The sequence below is a fragment of the Canariomyces notabilis genome (genome assembly GCF_033297395.1).
Source record: "Canariomyces notabilis strain CBS 508.74 unplaced genomic scaffold N656scaffold_25, whole genome shotgun sequence".
Classification (NCBI taxonomy): Eukaryota; Fungi; Ascomycota; class Sordariomycetes; order Sordariales; family Chaetomiaceae; genus Canariomyces; species Canariomyces notabilis.
The window spans coordinates 201400-224120 of NW_027041847.1; the positions used below are offsets into that span (position 1 = coordinate 201400).

Sequence of the window (22721 nt, forward strand, 5' to 3'; positions counted from 1 at the left end):
CTCTGCTTGGTAAGTAGTTTTTTCCCAACTCCTGTTTTATCGAACTGTCACTTTCTTTGACTTGAGCTGGCACGCCTTCGGCGTTGTACAGCCCTGGATACTCGGGCGCATGACGGCATTGCCTCGTACGGGAGGGTATCAAGGTACAACCTGGGGCAGGGGTAGCCTTTTTTAGATAGAGGCTGAACACTGTCGACAATCTGGTTGGCTTGACTTCGCCTTTCTCGGTGTCTTGCACTCTACGTACCCCGATCGATACCTTCGTACCCACCTTCACCAACACAGAGCACACCTCTCTCTGCAGATGCACCGCGCCAGACCCCTGTCCCCGCCAGACCTTTGTGAATTGGGCTCTGACTGACGAGCTCAGCTTGCCGCAGCACCGATCCCCTCCCCCGGGAGGGTAAACTATGTCTGGTCAATATTCCCGATATTGAAAAGGTCCCGCTGTCCAAAGCAGCTCGCTCGCCTTCCTAACCCATATACCGGAAGAATCTGGACTTCTTCTACTGTTCCTATCCCGTCGGTCGGCTTCGGCACCCTCCTCGTTCGTTGGGCCTTTGCCGCTCCTGCGTATCCACTCTCTCCCTTGTAATTGTGTACGTTTGATATCCCCCGGCTTCACTGCAGAGCCTACGAGGATATCGCCGTCGTCAAAGAGCCTCACTGAAGCACCACGGCTCCGCCTACGGTCACTGTCCGCCTCGGAAGCCCGCCCACCCACCGTGTAAACAATACCACGGATAGCTGCCCGGTTGGGCTGCTTCGTCGCGTCAACCTGGCCACCGCCACGCCAACACCCCCCGTGAAATGCGGGACAACTGGTGCCGGAACCAGAGCGCCCGGCATACCAACGAGAACAGCACCGGCGATGGTCTTCTGCGCGTATTGCGGGAAGAGTTTCACCCGCAAGGAGCACTTGGAGCGACATATACCAAGCCGTGAGAAGCTCCCTCCACAGTTCACAGTCTCCTCCCTGCCCCACGAGTTGTCGCTAACATAGGTGGCCCTGAAAGACACTAATGTCAAACCGCACCGCTGTGGATCTTGCCAGCTCTCTTTCGCTCGAAGGTAAGCAAACGCTTAGTCCTTGTCGAGGCTGCACAGCCATGTTCGCTGTAGCTAACTGCCGTACTTCATAGGGATCTGTTGCAGAGACATCACTCGACATACCATGAGGCCAGGGATCCGGCGGATCCGATCCCAGGCGGAGTGCCGACTGTTGCCGGGCGGTCGCCGATCGCGTGCCAAAACTGTGCCAATGCGAAGACGGGCTGTGACAAGAGGGTGCCATGCTCGAGGTGTGCTGAGAAAAATCTGCCCTGCGCCGCCCGGTTCGCGAGGCGATCTTCCAAGATGGCTTCCCGAGTCGCGCAAGCGAGGGCTGCGTATCCGACCACAATGACCCAACCGACGCAGCAAGTGACGTTGCCCGGGATTCACCCCTCCTATCTAGAGGAACAAAACGGAGTGAAAGGGGAAAATGTCAAGTCTCCCTCGGCCATCGAGGTCGCCATCGCTGGCGATCGTCTTCCAGATGGCCTTCCGGTCGGATCTCCGCAAAAGGGCTCGCCCCATTCGCACATAAGCCCGCGCGAATTCCCATCGCCTCATACACGGGTCGATGGCAACTTGGACGAGTTTATGCAACAGATGAGCAACGACTTACAGGGTCCCGAGGCGCCATACCAGGATTACATTGCGTGGCCGCCCGAGTACCAGGTAGAGTTGGATTTGTATCCGAATGCCATACCGCTTGCCCGAGCCGATATCTCAATGCCAACGTTCCCGGAGCTCAGCGACATGTCCTCGCTGTCGGAACCCATGACGACATCATCATCGCGGGGTTCTATGCACACGCGCGGAACGAGTATCATGTCGACGAGCGACTTCGATAATGTGCTCAAACCGCTGGAACTCGCCATGGTGGCCCCGACAGAAAGCTCGATTCCCGAGTTCCAGGTTGTCATTGCAGCCGAAAGAGCCTGGAATTTGGCGCGCTGCAATCCGCCCGTGGACACGGCGACTTGCCCTCGGACGGCGATCGTCCATCTCGAGTGCCTAGAGCAAAAATCGAAACAAGAGGGTACCTGGCGCTCTTTGGAGAAATACTTGGAGCAAGCGGATTGGGACGCGTCCGACTTGGCATCCGTTGTTCCTCTAACCTCGCGGACACGTGATAAGATGCTCGCCATCACCCAGAGCTTCCTGCATAAAGCTCTCGAGATCCACCGCGGGGGCTTCAACGGCTACCCCAAGTCGGCGATATCCAGCCCGGGCGATTTCAACTTTATAGTTTTGCCTCCTTCTCAAATCCTCGAGTATTTCCTACGCAGCTATGTCCGCAGCTTATCCGTGTACTACCCCTTGGTCACGGGATGCGTGGATCCCAACGAGATGCTGCAGAACAACCAGGCATCTACACTGCTTGTGCTTCTCATGATTGCCCAGGGCGCCGCTGCGATGCCCATGGCTGAAGCCCGCTACCTCTCGGCTGGGCTGACGGAAACATGTCGCATCTCCCTCTTCGACATTGTCGAGAAAGATGTGGAATTGTCCGCGGACCCCACTGCGCTTCGCGCCGCCATGCTCTTCATTGTGCTCGGCGCTTGGAGCGGAGACAAGTGGCTTATGGACATCGCCATGGGTCAACGCGGCATGTACATGTCGGTAAGTGACAGTGATCTTTGGGACTATGGACATACCCTGCGACGCCTGCTAACCCTGCATCCCTAGATGCTCAAGCATGCTGGCATGTTGGACCCGCAACCGCTGATAATCCCGTCCTTCACCGACTCGGCCAACACGGAGCTCCAGTGGCGAACCTGGGTCAATCGGGAGACACGGAATAGGTAGGTCGTGTCCTGGGGCATATGTCAAACATCTTTCCTCGCTCAGATTGCTCACTCGTGACCGTGTAGGTTGGTGTACAACTACGTCATGTTGGATCAGGAGCTCAGCCTCTTCCACGACACGGCGCCGTTATTTGCCGTCACTGAACTTCAGTGCCCACTACCCGGTCCCGAGGTACTCTGGCTATCAGCAAACTCGGAGCAGTGGCTCACAGCCATGCAGTCGGTGTATGGCTGCACCGCCAATGTCAACCCTCAGCTTCTCAGCGGCCCGTCAATAACGCCATCTCTATATGATCTCTTCCAAGACTTTCTGCAGGATAACCTCTCTCGGCGACAGGGCAGCGTCTCCCCACAACAATTGAGGTTGATTCTCCACCCGCTTCAGTCGCTCCTGTGCCATCTCCGTCAAATGCTCTCGTGCTTCTCCGATATTGTGGGCACACGGCGGACCAGCGCATGCACTTTCACCAAAGCCTCGACACAGGTCAGGCTGGAAGAGGTGCAGGCGCTGTTGCAAAAATGGTACGAGCTGACGCTGGCCTACAGCAAAGCGCACCCGGGGTGCCCCGTCACCCGATGCAATCTGGTTCTCTACCATCTAATCTCCCTCAATGCCGTCACCAACTTTCTGGAAATAGAGCGCCTGGCCCGTCGCGAGGGCTTTGACGGCTCTTACTGGGAGCTGTCCCTCCGCTACAAACGCTGCATCTTTCAGCGTGAGGAGGCCATTTTCCACTGCGGCCAGATCTTCCGCCTCCTGCGGCAGATGCCCAACGACCGCCGCCCGGCATGGTGGTCAGCCGCCATGTACCGCGCGACGCTGATCCTCTGGACCGACAGCATATCAAAGCTCGACCCCAACTTCCAGACCGACAAGCGCGACAACACCGGCGCCGTGAGCCCCAGGCAGGTCGTCATCGACCAGGCCGTGCCCGAGGACCCGGCCCTGGTCGCCTTTGCCTGGAACGGCGAGGGCGTCGCCAAGCTGACGCGGCGCGACGGTTCCACCATGACGCTCGACGCGCCTGCAGACATATTGTCGTACGCGGTGCAAAACATTGAGGCGGGGTTCAGCTCCCGTCTTGGGGACGGCATCAAGCGGAAGCTTATAGAGCTGGGGAAGAACTGGAATGTGGATTCCATAGGCGACCCGACGTCGTGTGGTGGTGCTTCATAACCTAAGCAGGGCGGTGGGCTCTAGAAATGGACTCAAGGGGGCGTTTACTTGGATAAGGTACTTAAATGGACTGAATGTGAACTGGGGCCCAGTTTGGGATTGGCGGCAAGGGGTGGGCGGGCGTTGTACTGGGGGCGTTGTACTGGGGGTTATGTCTATGTCTATGGAATGATGGTAGACTACTACTACTACTACTACTACGGCTGGGATGGGTTGGGGTGAGTATCTTCTTTTTTATTAATCCATGGGTTTCTTCTAGACATGAATTCAGGGACAAGACTTCGGACGGAGCGTAGGGAGAATGGACTGGACGTTCTCCCTTGCTTCAAGGTTCAGTGGCGGCTACTTTGTGTTTTGAAAATCACCCTCATCTCAGCTTCTTCACACACGATTTCTCTATCGTCGGTACTGGCGTTGTTGTGGGTTAAATGAACGTAAATATACTTATCGTCTCCTGGGGGGATGCCATCTGGCATCATCTGCTGAGACTTATTGGGAGCTACCGGACTTTCTACTAGCATCGTGCTTGAAGTGATGAGGTTGGTGAAATAGAAGTGTGATTTGAAGATGATACTGCATGGGAGAGAGAAAGCGAGAGGTGCTGTGATGTGATACATGTAGGAAGGCCGTTACGGATTGGTCCTCACAGCAATCTTAATACCATACCATTCTCGTATCTACCGAGTACCTAGAGATGTAAATCCTTCATTTAACACTAGTTAGTTGTTGTTCAAAGCACCAAGTTTATCCTCCCTTCAAGCCTGGTTTATCCCCCTCCCGACCTTGCGTTGTCTTCTTATATTATCTATGGTTACGGCCCGACCTCGCAATGTAAACAAACATCATTTCTCTTCATGAGTGCTACAATACTCGATTCCTAGTGCTAAAGCATGTCAATTAACCAATCTGGAAGGCTTTTATTTTAGGCTGGGAACTAACGCTAAGCTCATCTTGGAAGATGACATTGACGGATGATGTATGTGTGTTTGGATGATTGTATGTTGGTGGTTGGGCAGGCAATGCCGGTTGTCTGGCTCGGGATTTTTTTCAGCGAATCCCAGTCCCAGTCCAGCTCCTCCTGACTGAAGGAACCGGCACCTAGGGGCGGATGACAGATTCTTGGTGTTTGGCTGGTCTTGGTATTCATGAATGATGGTGATGAGGGTGAGACCACCCAAGCAGAGTAGTGCAGTGCAGTATAGAGCACTGCACTGTACAGAGTGTTGGAGCGGTAGGGAACTCGCCTAGCCAGGGAGGGTGAGTGGCTTGGGGAGTGCCGTCTACTACTCTCAAAGTATGTACATACACAACAGGCAAGGGTCAGATTGACGGTTGTTGGCCTACGTAGTTCATGTCTCGGTGACCATCTCCTAGGCGACCGAATGATTCACTGGAGTGTATGGGTGGTTCTTGGGGGCGGATTGTCCCATCGATCTCGGGGTGCAACGCGGGATGAGCGGGATCCTTCATTTGCTCTACCCATCATAATTTCCAGATACGAGCACGTACGTGAGCTAGTGCAGTGCCGGTTACCTGCCTCGCCTGCTTAGTAGCAGGTGCGGAATGGAAGGAAAAGGCTGGCACAAAGTCCCTTGCGCTCAGAATAAGCTCAGCAATATGTTCCCAGCATGCCTGGCATCAAACCTGATGGTCGACCCGCTTGTATGACCATGCTATAACCCACGGTTGTTGTTAGACCGGGAAGATGGTGTACGGCCGCAGTGGTGTCGTCTAAGAGCTGCAGTGCCAAGCTTTTGCATGTTCGTGAGAAGGACCCAATCAGTCACATCCAAAGGGGCAGGGACCCTCTCATGACCCAGGGAGCGGGAAATGCTGATCGGAAGATTTCCAACGCTTTGGCCCTGGTGCCTGTCCTGTGTGATGTGAGCGGGATGATACGCTTGTGGTGCTATTTCAGCCTCCCAAAACCCGGTCGGGGTGCTTCCCGTGCAGACGGCTGTCCAATCCCGTCCAAACGCATATTAGCCAGAGATATTAAACGGGGGAGCCTGCCTGCCGGTCGATACGCGCTCGACCCAGAATCCCGGCCGACCCCAATGAGGTGCTTCAGAACCCGTGCTGTGCCGTCCTTTTATCGGGAGCGCTTTTACCCAGGTGGTGCCTGCAGGCCAAGGTGACCGCCCATTCGAGATTTGCGTCTCGGAACCATCAAACCTGGGGTTGATAACTGCGCAATAATGACTCGCGTTGATTGCTCGATGGGAGTCCAGGAGGGTGGGGTCCACTTGCCCGTCAATGGTCCGCCCTCGACTGCAGATGCGGCAACTAGAAAACTGACAGCGGCGGGAATGCCCTTGGTTGTGTTGCAACTCCTTTGGTTCCGTATCCATGTCTCTTCTGGAGGCACAACGGAACTAAGTCCTGAGGTTAGACGTCATGTGGAATGTGAAAGCAACGAGCAGGTTGCCGGATGCAGATATGCATACCAGGAGGCAAGCAGAAGCCACTGGTCTCACGGCTTGGCCCAAAGTAGTACACCACCCGACTGGACAAAATGCTAGAGCAATGGTGTTTGAGAACGAGTGACCTCTCGAGGTGGTGATACAGCACTGGCATTCTTGTGCGTCTGAATTGGGGCAGCGGAGAGTTTGCTCTCGCCGCAGCCGTCGCTGTATCCTCAATGACTCAAGTCGCTGGTGTGAGGACAACAGCTCTTACTAGCTCAAGAATGGTGTTCTCGACCGCATGCAGATCGGGACGTCGGGTACGTCGAGAACGGCAGAGAGGGCGGCCCCGGCGCATGGCGGCAGGTGGGCAATCAGGTGGTGGTGGTGTGGGCGGGCGGCGCGGGGAGCACAGCAGAGACGAGACTCGTCCAAAAGCCCGGGAACTGCTGCTGCAAGCGTACTGGAAGCGGTCGCGATCGATTTGCCTCGGAAGGATTCGCACCCCGGCTAAAATTCAACCATGGTGCGTCAAACCAAGCTTGAGGAAGGCTTAGCTGTTGGTGGCATGTCAATATCGACGCAAGATTGACAAGACAATAGACCGACATTCGCTAACACAGAGTTGTACGAGAAGTCAACTCGGGAGCTGGGCCCGAACAGCCCCGCGGTGAGGCATCGCGAACACGGTGCGGACGGATGGACAGATTTGTATGGCTGTCACCCCTCGGCAAGGATGCATGTCCTTCAGTCTGCACGGCATCGCAGAATGTAACCCGGATAGCTGCTGTCATATCTGGATACAACGTGCCGCAGCCTTGGTGCTGGATATGCGGTGCGCATACATGACTGTATTCCTACAGTCAGTTCGTGAAATCGCGATGGCGGGATAATGATCTGATGGAAGTTTTGGGAAGGAAGATTCAGCTGGTGATCAGCACCAGAGGATTGTTGGTCGTTGAAGAGAGATCGGGAGTCAGCCCTAAACTCCTGAAAGGTTCTAGAACTAGCCCCTGATTGGCTAGATTATAGCGGGAAGGTGCCATCCAAACCCCTGCAAATCCACAACACCAAGCCTGCCTACTTCGTACCTACTGTACAGGTTAATACTTGTTTGTTAGCGCGAGACTTGCCCCGCTTTTTCTGGCCAACCGCAGCCCAGGAACCCAAGGAATCCGACCAACCAAACGCGCGCATCTGGCTCACTGACCCATTTTTGGGCTTACATAACCCACGATTTTTCTACCCTGGCATCGACCTGGCTGCAACTTTTCCTCTTTCTTCAACCTCCCGGACCTGACTATTCCTTATATATTTTCAACGTTGCAAGATCACTCCAATCGACAGGGCTTCAAAACAGCTATCGCTAGGCCTCTTCCAGGGCTTCAAATCAATGGATTCACGTATTACATTCGATGCCTCGCCGACTACAGGCAGTGATTCGGGCCTGGGGGGGATACATTGACAAATACTAATTGAGACTCCTTTGCCCACCCAATTTGTATGGGACTCAGATCCACTCCATGTATCACGCTAGCGAACAAACCAGGGGTGTCCTGTGCACATATTTAGCGTTGCTATTTAGCTTTGTTCAAGTGGTTTCCAAACCTTGTTTCTGGGAAGACTTACACTAGCGTTATGGAAAAAGCATCATCTGTAACCATTGTTTACCATGACTTCTCATCCAATTCGACGCAAAAGGGAAGAACAAGCCGCTGAATGGCCAATCACGGTATTCGACTCCAACCCCAGACGTATACACCTACCACAAGATCCGGCTGCCTACCTGAACTCATGACTGATATCCGCCTCGTGTTCGCAAGGCACGTGACGGTACGGCGACGTTTGACGTCGGGTCATTGCAGGCAAGGAAGGAAGTACGGAGGAAACGCGGACATCCGTGGGGACCTGGACATATTGGATCTCGACATCCATGTTCGCACAGGCAAGAGCCACCCTCTGGTCGGTACTTGGACATCCGTCCATTGCGTTTCTGGGCATTGCTTTGGTATCATTGATTAACGGTAGGTACGGGTAGTTCTCAGACACGCAGCTGCACGTCAGCAGCATGCCGCAGCCACGCCTGTTCTCCTGCCGCTTCAGATTTGAGCTCGATCGTGCTTCTCACCTTCGAAAGCCGCCATCCTGAAAGTCATCGTCACGCCACTTTCATTCTGTTATGTTAACGCCAAGGCCACTTTCCGCTTTCCCGCGCCACAATTTCACGGCATCCATACAGGTCCCTTGGCTTTTCAACGAGCTCGGCGACGTTGTATCACTCCAGGCAAAGTCGCCCTAGGTCGCCTAAAGACCTCTGTCCCAGTTGAGACTTCTCCTTGGAAGATCCAGGATGAAGGACCAAGTGCCCTTGGTTACTAGGTCTTTTCCCCTGCCCGAGTCCGGCTTCTCAAACAGGCCGGATTCCGTTCGCAATATCAAAGTCCCATGCATAAAGATCAAATGCGCGGGAACATCTTAACTTAGCCGATCGTGTTCGTTAGTACGCCTCCTGATACCCCAACGCCTCCTCCCGGAATGCTTTACGGCCTCCCTGGCTCTGTTACCTACGCCTACTCCCTCATCCTTCACCTTTTACGGGCGCCAGTGAGCCACTGAGCCAGCTATCGAGAAAGTAACAGACGGAGAGGGCGCTTCCCCTCTCCTGACCCCGCTGCTGAGTATCCCAACACCCAGGAACTGACCGTTACCTAACCTGACGATTGTCCCATTGAGAAGTGTCCATACAGAGAATATGCAGCTGATCGGCAGCAGCTGGACGATCTTGTCACATTTGCAACGAGAACGACATCCCTGGAGACCATCAAATCTTTCGAACGTAAGCCAAGGTGACGATGATTCCCTATCTAAAACAAAGCCTGACGTATCGATAGCATGTGATGTGATCGGCAGCCTGCGTCAAGAGACGTGAGCTTAGAACCGGTATAACGGTCGAGCCTCTCCAGTTATTTCACGTGTCTCGATCTGGCCTGGTTTCTGCCGTCGCTGCCACAGACCCCACGTGGGAGCTAAACCCCCTCCCACGTCGTGCTGAGTGGCAGACGATAGTGGCAAGCCTGCTGCTAGTTTCATGTCCACAAAGAGGAGGTAGTTGACACCTAACCTTATCGCCGAATCAAGAGCCGAAGGAAAGGTGTGATGGTGCTCGCTTATGGCTCCTCTACCTACCTATCATGTCATGGGTTGATGCGAAATCTTTACTACCGGTCCGCGGAGCAAGGGCCGTCTCCCGTGGTCGCTGGCCCAAAAAGCAGATCATCGGCGGATGGCAGGCATTGACGTGCAGCTGCTCGACTAGTGTAGGCCCTCGTTCCACAACGCTCGGCCACTTGCTGCGCCCTGTGTCCACCTCCGCTGGAATTAGTAGCGGATACCCACGGCACCATGCCGGGAGCATAGCGCCGGCTGCGCTAGAGAAGTCGGTTCCGTTGGAAGCCATGCATTGTGGCTGACGATCGATAGGTTAACGTTAGATCTGGCTATCTTGATCCGGATATGGTTTGCTTCTCGCCCTGCTCTAAGCTCAGCCTTACACACCCGTTCAAACTATGAGCGTACTAGTGACAACGGCTACGATCAGCCCTATTTGGGAAGCTGCCCGCTTTGATCCTAGTCTTCTCTCGCGAATATCGACTGGTTTGTTGATTATGAGGCAAGTTCCAAGGGGGGTTGGAGCTGGCATCATTCACGCTCAGCCCACATCCGAAGGCAAGGTGAGGCTCGGGGCAACTCGTCCGCAGCGGGAAGGCACACCAGATTTAATCAATCACAGATGTACGTCACGGTTCATGCAAACTATCAGCCCAGGCAGCTACCGGATGGCGACATGTCTCGCCTAAGTGCAGGATCTCTGGCGGACTGAATACCGGCCAAGAAGCCCGAAGACACGATTCAGGGACGGGAGTAACCGACATCCAAGCAGCCTCCATCACAACCGAGATGAGTTTGAGTACCGCCCGAAGGTTGCCCAAGGTAGGCAGGTATCATTTGCTGACGATAGTGGAATCGATCATCCCCCCTTGAAAATGCGACCCCTTGCCCTCATTGGATAACCGTACATTCCTTGTTGCATTACATGCACAGCACCGGACCGAACCAGGTTCGCTGTTTCTCTAGAAGCAGTTCGGCCAACTTGGACAAGCGGTTCAGGTAACGTTCTGGATTCAAGATGCTCAGAGGTGAATCCCGCGATCGAGCCAAGCAGATGGATATCTAAGCGAAGCCAAGATTCAGGCACTCCAAGGGTCCCAACGCGTGACGCCGTCACTGAGACGCATCGCCCGGCGATACGGCTGGTAGCGGCTGCACGCCACCGAACTTGGCGAACAACAAAAGCCTATGGGGATCGTCAAGCTCGCTCTGCAAACAACAGAACCCCGTCCGTCACCGAGCCGAGCTCAGCGGCGCAAGTGACAAGATGTCGTCCGGCTCCGGCATGCTATTTCTCACCGATCGAGCAATTAATGCGCAGGCAGTGCGGCGCGATACGGCACGCGGTCAAGGTTCCCCGGTCTGTGAGTTTGACTCGGGGTCGTACTCCGGGTGCCGTCCCACCGGACCGGCGCTGGACTCGACCAACCATGTCAAGATAAGCGACACGACCAAGCTCGTGACACCGGGATTCAGGGGCGATCCAGTGACACAGCGTCGCCCCTTCGCTGACTCCCAAGTCACATTTATATTACCTCCCCTCCTTCTTTCCAAAGACAATCCGGTCCTCACTCTAGACTTCTGTTGATTCGTTCCATGAAACTCGATGACAATCCCGCTAGCGGAGGGAAATGACCGCACATGGGATACAACTAAGCCCGAAAACACCAGGCGCCGGAAAGCCAAGCGTCAACCTACCTAAGCAGATTAACTACGGGATCCAAGCTGACATGGCAGACTCCTGAATCCCGGCCTTCATTATCGCCATCGGGGAGATAACGTGGGGTTAGATGGGCAGATAAGTGGATGTCGACAACAGCACAATCATAACCCCCTTAGATGCACACCTTGACGCGGGCAAACCTTGAAATTGCCCAGTTCATGCAATACCTAGACACACAAACCACATTACCTAGCGTCACCTGAATCGGGGGTTTAACTACGTTTACTGAACATGTAAGCTCCTTGGCCCTATCAACCTACCTCGCTACATACCTCCCTACATTGTCCAACGAAGTCCCGTGTATGTAAATGTATTTGCACATTCTCCAAGTAGATCGAGCGTACGGACGGATACATTATCCGCCTCGCATCCAAATGGACGGGAACTTTCCCCATCCAATAAAAACCACTGTAGGTACATACATACAATACATGCCCAGCCCGTTTCTCACCACGGGCAGTCAAGCATACGCATCTCTCGTCTCCTTCGTCTATAGCAAGGCATATATACGTATGTATCATGTATGTACTATGCACAGTATGCATATACCTTGTGCATGTCCTCGTTTCAGAGCCAAAACAAAAGAGCAAAAAGACTTGAACCAACCAACAACCAACATAGACTCGCACTGCTTCCCGCACATACCGCAGCGAAGCGTACCGGTACTCTACATGTCCGAACCTGTGTAGGGTTACAGTACTGTTCACACAATGCTGCAACAATGCCTTGGCTTCAGCTGCTCTCTGTAAACTGCCCTGCGCTGCACCAAGAAGCCCAGACCTGAGAAGGCTCAGGCCTCAAGGCAAAGCTACCGTAAGTATTGTGCAGTATCTTGCCTGAGGTAAGGGTAGGTAACAAATACAGCCCGAATGGCAGTCAACCCAACCACCTACTTGAATACAAATAAAGGTGGGGCGGGACGGATGGAAACGAGTCCCGTCCGGCTTGTCTGGTGTCTGTTCTAGCCTTTGCGCGGCCCGGGCCCCTTCCTAACCATTGAACTTTCTGAAGCTATCCGACTGGAGGTGACGGGAGGTGGCGCCTCAACCGCAAACGCCGCGAAGCTAGTGTAAGGGGCTCCTCCTCCCAAGACAGACGGACCGGCCTTGATTCCCGTCCCGTTCCGGGCGGGCACTAGGTTAGGTTGTGACAGGTCGCCCTTGGGTTTGGTTGGGCCCTTTCTTCTGAACTTCCAGTCGGGAAGCAAAAGGTTGAGCGGGAATGGTGTTTTGGTTCTCTGCCCCCTCTCTCTTCGCTCCCATTGCACCGCAAGGGGGCCAATTGCGCGGGTTGGGCGTCCATCTCACGCCGTCATTTGATCGGGAACTGCGTGCAGGGTCTTACTCTTTCCGGTCTTGCTCAGCTTGCCTGCTTCTGTTTCGACGCCTGTTTTGGGCTAATCGGATCTTGAATCGTTCTCTGCTGACTGGCCCATCCTTATCCTTTCCTGGTCGGAATTGTGAGAGTTTATGGGCCCACACTATTCCAGTAGCACAACACAACAGTCACCAAGCTACGTGGTCGCCTTCGGTGTTGCCTCCTCCACACAACCCCATCTTGAAAAGCCATGTGCATGCAATGCCACCAGCCGCCACAGTCAGTGGCGCATCGGATCCGGCAGATCCATGACGCTAGGCAGCTTTTTTGGGGGGGTGGGGCTTGCAGGTACCGCGCCATAGGGCTGTGGGCTGTTATCGTTCTATCGTTCTAGGTTAATGATCAACACCTGTCTGAGTCGCTCTTGGTTTGAGCAACTTTTGACGACAAAACAACAGGGAAGCTGTCAAGATCATCAAGATTCGAACCGTGATGTGAGGCCGGCCAACCCAATCGCGTCAGGAGGTGATAATGCAATGCTTCCGCTAAACGATCGCGGTTCCGGCGAGAGGAGAGACAGAATAAAGCCCAACCTGCGATTTCGGCAGGAGCATACCGCATTAGGGCGCGCAGATAACATCTTGTCTGTCTCGTATCGGTATTGACATCCAGAAGTGGCTGGCTGTTGACAAGCCATGGCTTGAACAACTGGCGCGCTAGTCACACCACGTTGCGTGCGGCTTCTGAGCGTTGAGAGGTACCAACGATCGGCTCAAGAAGGAGGAAAGTCCATTTGATAGCCCCACTGGCGGTTTCTCGACCGCCGCCACCTCAGCGTGCAGGATGATGGCTTAACGGGGGATAGGGAAAGTAGCTAGAGGGCTTCGAGGGCCCGGCCCGGAGCTGGTAGATAGCCCAGAACAGGTACAGGGTCAGAACTGCCATCTCCAGTCTCTAGACTACGCAGGAGGAGGAGGGAATAGTGATAGGATATTTTCTTCTTGACCGGTTGTGTGTTGTGGGGCAGATCAGCTCGGTCCCGAGAGCCGCTTGCTGTGCTGTGCCCCTCAGGAACGCCACCGATGCGAATCCCGCATGGGTCGAATTGGGCTTCTAAGAAGCCAAGTACGGAGTCGAGCCAACAGCATGCTATTGATCGGTGGCTTGAAGCCTCGGCGTGCGGGGTAGACCAGCCGATTAGCAAGCACCACCGATATGTCAGCGATAGCAGTCAGCTCAGCTCATTTGTATGCACAAGTGCGTACGTACGTTTATATCTTGCCCTGCCCGCTTGCTGGGAACCCGCGGCTGTTGGCCGAAGGGCAGTAAGGTGATCGCCTGGATGCCCATTCACACCGGCTTCGCTGCCGGGCCAGGCCCAACGTCAGCTCAGGGCGCACCTACTAGCGATGTTTGGTCGGATTGGAGGGGCATCTGAAGGCTGCGTCATACAGGCGCGGCTGACTTAGCAGGCGCACTGCAAACGCCTCACACCTCCTATCCAGCGGCTGAAGCGCGATGGTGGTGTGGCAATTGCCTGGTTCCGGAAAGGCTTTAAAGTTGGTTGGAGATAGTGCGCGCCATAAGGCGAAAACGAAGAACTCGCTGATGTCCTGTTGGCCATGCAACTGCAGTAGCTCACCCGTTTGCTTCAACACGAACATTGCCTCGGCAGGCAAGCATGTGCAGCACTTCAACCAGCTCTTAGCAACTGCCGTGCTTCCCGCGGCGGGCGAAAAGTGCATCTTCTTGATAGACGGTGAACGGCGGCCGACTCGTTGGTTTGGGTGAAAGAGTGCAGACAAGACGGGATACCTAAGCAGATTTGGTCCTCCGAAAGCAGCCTAGGACTGCGAAGCGACAGTGATCGCAGAATCAAAACTTCTGATAGCTCGTTAATGAGCCTGTAGCGTTGCAGAGCAACACTACGTGTGCTGTCAATTGCATCGGTCTTTGTTGCTGCAGCTGTGGTACTAGCTGTGAGAGGTTATTGTAGATCTATTGGATAGTGAAGATCCCGACGATTGGAGATGCGAGCCCCTGGCGACTTGTCAGCGATTCCAGCACAACGGGCGCATTGGACCCCGAGAATTCGGATTCTGGAATATTGTACGATAACAGATCGATAGTGCTGCAGAGGTCTGCAGCGCTCTCGAAGGCAGTCAAAGGGTTATTCGTGATGGTGGGGCATCGCAACCTTGACAGTGTCTCCGACATCTGCCCGAGGTGCATAAGGAGTCCCGAGAGGGCTTTCCGCTCGATGGATGCTGTGTTGGGAAATCTAGATCCTATGACAGTAATGATAGGTCGAAACATATAAGTCTGGAGCTTAGCAAGAAGACGTGATGCTGGTCGAGAAGCCGCGCGTGTGGGTATTATTGCAACGTGCGCAGCTGGCTTGAGCACGCGTCCCGTGCCGGTGGGTTCCAAGGAAGCAGTCAGTGCAGAGCCAAGGTAGCATCAGATAACATTCTTGGGTGAGCATGTATCACCGTGAACAAGGGATGCGGACCTCACCTGAAGATTGGCGGGATAGCTGCTACAGCGGGACGATTCAAAAGACTCGCCAAGGGCATCATACAGGTGGAAATATCGTCTTGCAGTGTAGCACTTGGAACCACAGGCCGAGATCTCACACCAGGGCAGATTCGGAACCCAAAATAGAACGTCTTGTAATCAGCAGTCTGCGGGCTTGAAACGTAATCGCGAGCAATTGTATGGTGCGTTGACGTCCTTGGCGATATTGTTGCAGAAAACGCAGCAGAGGAAAGAGCATGGATTCAACATATCGTCTCATCCAAGAGAAGCAAGACGGAGAGAGACAAGACAATTCTCAAGTTGGAGACTGATCTGAGCTACTCTGGGCAATTCAATGGGTTAGGTGAATGTTGGCTCGAGGCATTGAGGAGAAAAAAAGGCGGAAGAAAGAGGGGACAATGGCCTTGCGCATTGAAGCGGGGTGTGCAGGGTGGCTCGAGCGTCAAATGATCTGATAGGCCAGAGACCCTGACCCGGTTTCCTAATCGGGCAGGCACAGCTAGCAAGGGTAGCCTTACTCAAGAAAAGGCCCTGGGTGTACGGACGTATGTATTTATGCGAATATTGTATGTAAGGACAGTAGTTGCAAGGTGTAAACCGACGGGAATGTTCGATGCTACGACCCTCTCCGAACTCCCTACCAAAGTCGTATGCATTCTTTTCGATTGCCCGTGGTAATGATGCTCGATTCAATGATAAGCACCTGCAATTTCTCGGGGAATGGCGGCCCGTCTCGCTGCCAATTGTTGCCTACCTACCTAGGTACCTTAGTTAGGTGAGCATTCGCGGGTTCAGGAGCGACTCGGACGTACCTACTGGCGAACCACTGCAAGGGTGAGTTCTGAGCAGATTTTGAAGTATCATTATTGCGTTTCCAATGCAGGCATGGTTTTATTGCACTTCCATCCCGCCCTTTCTCTCCCACTCTGACTTCGGCTCGCCTCGTTTCCGGCCCGGTCAGACAACGGTGTAGCTAGGCGCATTCTAACCATGCTTCAGGCGCTTGTTTGTGACTGACATCTGCTAAGACATCAATTTTCTGAGCATGTTCTGCCGTTTTCTCCCAGTTACTTTTGGTACCAAGGCCCTAGCTAAAGAGGTCTTGGTAGCTACCTACCTACATTAGATAAAGCAGTTACTTAACCAGTGTTCCGTTGTGGCTTGTTTTGGGATTAGGTACTGCAACTTAGAAGAAGACGTATAGCATCACCGCCCAAATCTCCGAATGAGCCTAAACTTGCAAATTGCTTACCACTGGGCGTATGTTGCCCTTACCTGTGCGCATATGCCAGCTCTCAACTCATCTCCAATACCTACCCACCTTCCTCATGTCTGTGTACAGCTAGGTTGGCAGCGCTGCTCATTCAGGCATACACAACCTGGGAGGGTTTCAGAGAGTGGGAAATGCCCACGGTTTGCATATGTACAAGGTACGTAAGCAGATATTCCACAGCCATGAATGGCTGGGTCAGAGAGCCTATGAGCCTGCTACCCCGGATGACTTTGGGGAATTCACGAGTGAATGTGAGAGTGAGGCTACGCAATGGCGGCGTTCCGCTTGAGGCAGGCTGGGTTATCATCAGCCACTCAGCCGTGTAGGTGTCTTTTCGGAGAACCCCACCCGGCCAGATCAGATGGGGCAGCCAACAGGTGCGTGTGTGTGGATGTGGCTCGGCACATTTGACCATTGCCTAGGTGGAAGTCCAATCGCGGCAACCCCGTGGGGGAGCTTGGAGATACCGCGGGGGACGACGGCTGATAAATGGCCAATGAAATTGATCTGGCTTGCTCGCAGTATCTCATCTTTCAGCCTGTAGTATGTGATTACTGGGACTGAGTGAATGAGCACGACTCCTCATATCTGGTATCAAGTCACTCAAAGGAGCGCGAAGAAAAGAGGGAAACTGACGAGACAAAACAGGAAAATGAATAGAAAAGTCCAAGTCATCCGCTTCGGCATCACAACTAGATCATGAAGGCAGAAAAACCAATAAACCCAATCTTGCCTCAACTGGGGAATCATCTCTTTAGTCTCTAGATGTTGCAGAAATTAGATATAGAGAAGAATTCGGGAGACGTGAGGCCATAGACTCATAACCCGCAGTCTCACGCCAGCACTTTTTCCCTTCCTGGGTACTTGGAACCCACAGCACATTTATCACCACCTCTTCCCATCCTGAAGTCTAACTCCCGGCCAAAATCTTCCTGAACACCACGCCAGACCAAAGTTCTCACAAACGCCCATTTCCCCACAATGCAACCAAGCGTAGCCAAAATATTCAGCGGACTGTGGACCGCGCTCTTTGCCAGCGAGGCAAATGAGTGAATCAATATCTGATAATAATAGACAATACCGTTGTCAACAACCACCGAGCCATCAGGCTGGAGATATTTCAGCGCTAATCAAAATGTAGAAGAGGAACGGCAAGATTCCGAGTGGCAACCTGGGAGAACCTCGTACTTATGCGGCGGCGTCTCCCTTCCTCTGATGTATGACTTCGAGCGTCGAACCGAGGTTATGGCCAAGATAGCCGATCATGGCCTTGCTGACTTCTGGGTCCTCGGAGAGATCGGCGCAGACATCTTTGAACTGGGCGTATACCTCCTCGAGCTTCCGCAGCTCCCTCGCCAGTATCTCCAGCTCAAGCCACCTGCCATCGTCGCCCATAAGGGTATACTGCCCAATGGCGACCCCAAGCGCATTGGGAGAACCCATTGTAGGAAAAAAGCCATTTTCGAAATACGCGTGGGACGCGTTCTTGTAAAAAGAAGTGATCTTGCCAATGACGGTGGCGAGGAGCATGGCTGCTGTGTGCGTCCCTGAGCGGCTCATGCATCTCGCGCAGCTCAACATGGCAGCACAGCCCTCGACCGCCTTCCGATTCAACGATAGTACCGTGTCAAAAGGTGGAGCCGCGGGAGTTGATGCGTTGTGCAGGGCCTGGAGTGACTGTAGACAGGCGGTAAAGCAGGTGCAAGAACCCCCTGAGGCGACCGAGCCGTTGGGCGAAGACTTGCTTCTCGGGGTGCATTTCATTTGCTGCGGCGTAGCGGCGGGGGTAGGAAAGTAGTTTGGCGGCATTTGAGCTTGGTCGTAACCGTAAATCTCGGGCGCAGTAGCGTCGGCCCACGGCATTGATGCCGACATACCCAAATCGTACGAGTGGGATCGGCCGTGGCCTAGTTGCGCGGTCATTGCCGGGGGCTCTCCAAACTGGGCGGAAATGTCGGCAGGCGGTGTCCACGGCATTCCGGCCGGATAGATGTCTGGCGCGAGTGTCGGATCCGTTGTCCCCGCCACGCTCATATCAACGCCCATCATGGCCAAGCTGGACATTGAGTGACTCCGGCTCATGCCACCGTCGGCGTTGTGTGGAGGTGTGTGCCAGCCCGTGTCTAATCTGTAAAGACCTGTCATGGGCTGGGAAGTCATATACATTATGCCCTTGTCATTGGACCCTGGTGAAGGCAATCCTGACAAATCCGTCGTGACTGGAGGCTGTGTATTTGAACTCGCATCTGACTTGGGCTTCCCGGTCCGGCTGGATGGTGAGTAGCGGCATTCGATTCCGCACGTGAGGCAGCGGGAGCATATTGGCCTTGCTTTGGAACACTTGACCTTGGCCAGAAAGCAGCCGTCGCAGGAGGCGCGGAGTCGCGGTTGGCGAGGCTTCGAAGACGCCATGGTCTAGGCGCAGGAGCGGATGGTACTTTGTGGACCTCGATGCTAGTAGGCTAGGCGGCGACGAAAACAACAGAGGGCATGCCAGACGAGAGATCAAATCCCGAAACAAGAGGGAGGAGAGAGGGCGGTACAGGCGACAGGCGACAAGCGAAATGGTCCGCGTTCCGGGAACACGTGGGTATATAAAAGATTGCAGAGCTGATACTTTAATGCTGAGGAGGCAAGAATAACGCACGGTAATAGCGTTTGGCAGCTTGAGACGAGTTGGAAGCGGAACTACGTAATGCTCTCCAGGTGGAAGGTAAGGATGGAGGGAGATGAAGGGTTAAAGAAAGCACAGGAAGACGAAGCGTCAGTGGATCGAGCTGTGCACAGTTCAAGAAGAATCCAAAGATGGCACCACCAGTACCCAAAGCTTCCTTGCAGAGTCTCCAGTAAGCTGACCCGGGACCGAGAGAGTGCGTTTGTTGGCAAGAAACTGAAGCCTGGGAGGAGGAGGAAGTGGATTGTATCTTATGCTTAAAAAGGAATACACAGTGGCAGGTAAAAAAGGTCACCGCACTAAGCAGCCACAGGTTATTTTAATAATTCAAAAGCCCACTTGGGCAGGCTGAGCCGTGTGGAGCTCTCCGTGCAAATGAAGCAAAGCGCCATTGCTTTCGTGGGGGAGCATGGCTGGTGGTCTTGCTGGTTTGGGAAGCACACCCAACCCGGCCCAAGCGGAACTTCCAATCTGTTCTTCGGGAACGAATGGAAATTTTCTTGGGGTCCGATCTCACGGACCAACAGTACCAACTGATCAAGCCTTGTGTTCGGACGAGGCATGCGTAAGTAGGGTATGTACATACATACCTAGTTACATAAAGTCAGGGTATTAATACACTACCTATGTAGTACACTGTATAGTACATACCGCGATGGAGTGGATTTCACCAGCCGACGAAGGGGGATTTCTTGGAAGTATTTTATCACACGATCTTCCCATGTCTCGCAGCCACTAGAGATCTGCTTGGTTGGCTTAGGCTGGGCGGGAAGGTGGCTGTTGGCTTGACTTTCGTTCAGCGATCAGGTTTTGGCAGAGCTTTTTGACAGGATAGACAAGTTGTGGGGAGATGCTGGTGTCAATGTTAGAACGCGGAGGAGCTCCGCCGCTTGATTAAACTGCAAGCGAGCGACTGAGCACAAAAGTACCATCTTCAACAGAGAGCGGTCAGCTACACTAACGCAGAACCTTGTCTGAGCCGCAGAGCTCCGATCGAAACGACCTGGAGGATTGCGGACCAGGTAAGTAGTTCAGGTTGTCTGTTATTCTCGAGTTCCCCCTGCAGTGCATTGTTGAACCGCCCTTTCCATTCTTCCCTTTGTTACATAGTTAACGCTGGGCCCCGAGTATTCAATATATGAATTCCATTCGACTAGCGAAGAACGACGAGGTTGAGGTGTGGAAACGAGATCCGAGTCGTTCTGCGCGGCATCCATCATGTGCATCCAGTGAGGCCTGATATGTGAACGGGCAGCTACGCAGTCGTGGCCCCTCAAGGTTACAGCTTCTAGCAGCGAGACGAGTCCCAAGTAGCTGTTGATACTTGTCACAATGCCTTGAAGTCAACGATGGATCCATGTATATGTACTCTATGCGCCATGCACCCTGCAAACTGCAAACTGCAGGCCAGCCAGCTGCGGAACAGGCAGACGACTAGCTATCGCACCTTCATTGAGGAGCTTGAGGCCCAAATGCTGCAAGAGAGCCCGGGATCTCAATAGGGAAGCGGAGAGGAAGCGGATTGCTCCAAAATAGAAATGTCGGGGGGAAGCAGTGCAAGATAGTACATACACGTAACTTTCGAGCTTAATATCTACTTACCTTATGTATGACATTGTATTGTACAGTACATACATACATATAGAGGTATAATTCGAAACAAGGGAAGGCAAGAGCCAAAGTTCTTTCTCCTGCTTCGGTTTTCTTATTCTGGGTCATCTTCCCTCGCCCAGGGAGACTAGCGTCGCAACAAACATCCCATTTATCCCGTTTCAGAAGTGGATAGACCTTTGCATGCAAGTTAAAACAGTGGGAGGTCTACAATTGCGAGCAAGATGGCAGATGTAAATATATGTGCAACCTGGTCCGGGAATGGAATCCACACACTCTCACATTCGTCCTCATTGCGGAGCTCGTCATGACCCCGACGACTATGTCTAAGGTGTAGAATCGGGCTGGTATTGTATGTAATTACCGTACTGTACATACAGAACAGCACGTCCACAAGCTTAGGTTAGCTACCAAAGGCAGTGAGATGCACTGGAATATCCAGTATTCGGAGAATTTTGGATGCCGTTGTGGTTGACAAACTCCACTAGAAACCCCACTGATTACCCCACTGTCATCTTGGCCTTGTTGGGCCCTGGCCCACGCGCTTAGCTCAACGGGTAAGATCTGAGCGGTCCATCCTTCCCAGCGTACTAAGGTACATTAACTTGACCAGGTTCTTTCTTTCCTTGATTTAATTGCACTGCACTTCATTCGAACATTTACGAAGGATACGAAGACGAGGAGGCAAGACGATGTCAAAGCACATTTGAAACAACCGATGTGCTCGATCAATCAGCTCAGTGGAGCTGTACCTAACTCGAAACCTGCGAAAGCTGAGGGGGAAGCAAAAGAGTAAACTCACGGCACACTCACCCACTGCACACCCAGTTTCTGTTTTCCCCAAATGCTATGCTCACCCAATAGCCTACAGCAAGACAACTAAGACAACCTCACTGGATGCTTGCTGCCTGCATACCCGGCACATCCGTAGAAGAGCCCGTGGTTTCGATTCGTTATCTTTTTATCTCATCCACAGACGGTAGAACAGAAACTACCCGGGATGACGTGGGTGCGTGCCAATACCGATCCCGTCGGCTTGTCGCCGCATCTTGAAGTCCCCAGCGGGTCGGCAGCGGACGCTACTCTTTCGTGGCGCTGCAATGCAGCACAAGCCGTCAGCCCATGGGTGCACAAGAGGCGGCCAGGGCCAAAGCGAACTCCCTTACTGCAGCGTTGTTCGTCTCCAACGAGCCACTCAGCGCGGTTCCCGTACTCGATGCTGAGAAGACATGTAAAACTCGGAACCGATCCTTCCCAACTAGTTGGTCCATCTCGTTTAACCCAAACCGCGTCTATCGAGCATGGTCTCAGCTTACTGGCTCTCAGTCAATGTTTCGGCGAGGTTAGTCTTGAGAGCCCCATTAACTATCTGATACAGCACATGCACTATACGGAAAACCAGGCCGCGATTAGACCGCGATTAGTAGCAGCCTTCGAGTCTGCGGGTTGCGCGGGGGCGGGGTGTCCTCACCTTTCGCTGCCAATTTGTCGAGACTGTGAGACTCCAAGACGCCATGTCGTAATCGTCAGCGATGTTGTGGGTAAGACAAAGAGAGAGAGAGCGAGACCGGCGAGCAGCAAATCCAAATCACCGATTCGCAATGGCCCTGGACCAGCTTTCATCCGTCAGATGATGCCAGGATGCTGCCGGCTTCGTTGGTGCCGATCATGACCCAGACGGGACTCGCATCTTACGCTCGGAATGCCTTCACCGAATCTGTGGACGCTTTACTAGCATCCCGGCATCTCTCTCAGAAGTGCATCTTAGCGGTTGACGTGGCGCCTGCTTGACAGAGCGCCAACCGCCGGTCAGCACTTACAACCACACATCCTGCATTTGGGAAACGCGAGGAAATTGAAACGAAAAAAAGGGAAAAGGGAAAGAAACTAGGGAAAACAATAATGAATAATTCCAAACCAAGAGGAGAGGACCACTTCCTGTCAGGACACTCCCGTGCAGTATACGACCTAGACACGAGG

The 22721-nt window shown here is 53.5% G+C and overlaps 4 protein-coding genes across 4 annotated transcripts; 2 read left to right on the plus strand and 2 right to left on the minus strand.

Moving 5' to 3' along the window:
- Positions 1–871: 871 nt before the first annotated feature.
- N656DRAFT_716188 (transcription factor Cmr1) lies at positions 872–4032 on the plus strand (the record flags this gene model as incomplete). Its single annotated transcript, XM_064812107.1, has 5 exons — positions 872–941; positions 1017–1071; positions 1143–2670; positions 2737–2852; positions 2922–4032. The coding sequence occupies 5 exons, from the start codon at positions 872–874 to the stop codon at positions 4030–4032; spliced, it is 2880 nt and encodes a 959-aa protein (XP_064667000.1).
- A 1766-nt stretch (positions 4033–5798) lies between these two features.
- Positions 5799–6955, minus strand: N656DRAFT_338574 (uncharacterized protein). The gene is made up of 3 exons (XM_064809295.1): positions 6712–6955; positions 6480–6662; positions 5799–6407 (listed from the first exon to the last, which is right to left on the minus strand). The coding sequence occupies exons 1-3, from the start codon at positions 6793–6795 to the stop codon at positions 6015–6017; spliced, it is 660 nt and encodes a 219-aa protein (XP_064667001.1). The 5' UTR covers positions 6796–6955; the 3' UTR covers positions 5799–6014.
- A 5325-nt stretch (positions 6956–12280) lies between these two features.
- Positions 12281–13038, plus strand: N656DRAFT_338710 (uncharacterized protein). Its single transcript, XM_064809296.1, has one exon. It carries the CDS (start codon positions 12550–12552, stop codon positions 12955–12957), a length of 408 nt encoding a protein of 135 aa, XP_064667002.1. The 5' UTR covers positions 12281–12549; the 3' UTR covers positions 12958–13038.
- Positions 13039–17644: 4606 nt separating this feature from the next.
- On the minus strand, positions 17645–18868 carry N656DRAFT_716009 (uncharacterized protein; the record flags this gene model as incomplete). The annotated part of the gene is made up of 1 exon (XM_064812097.1): positions 17645–18868. One exon carries the CDS (start codon positions 18866–18868, stop codon positions 17645–17647), a length of 1224 nt encoding a protein of 407 aa, XP_064667003.1.
- Between the last annotated feature and the right edge of the window lie 3853 nt (positions 18869–22721).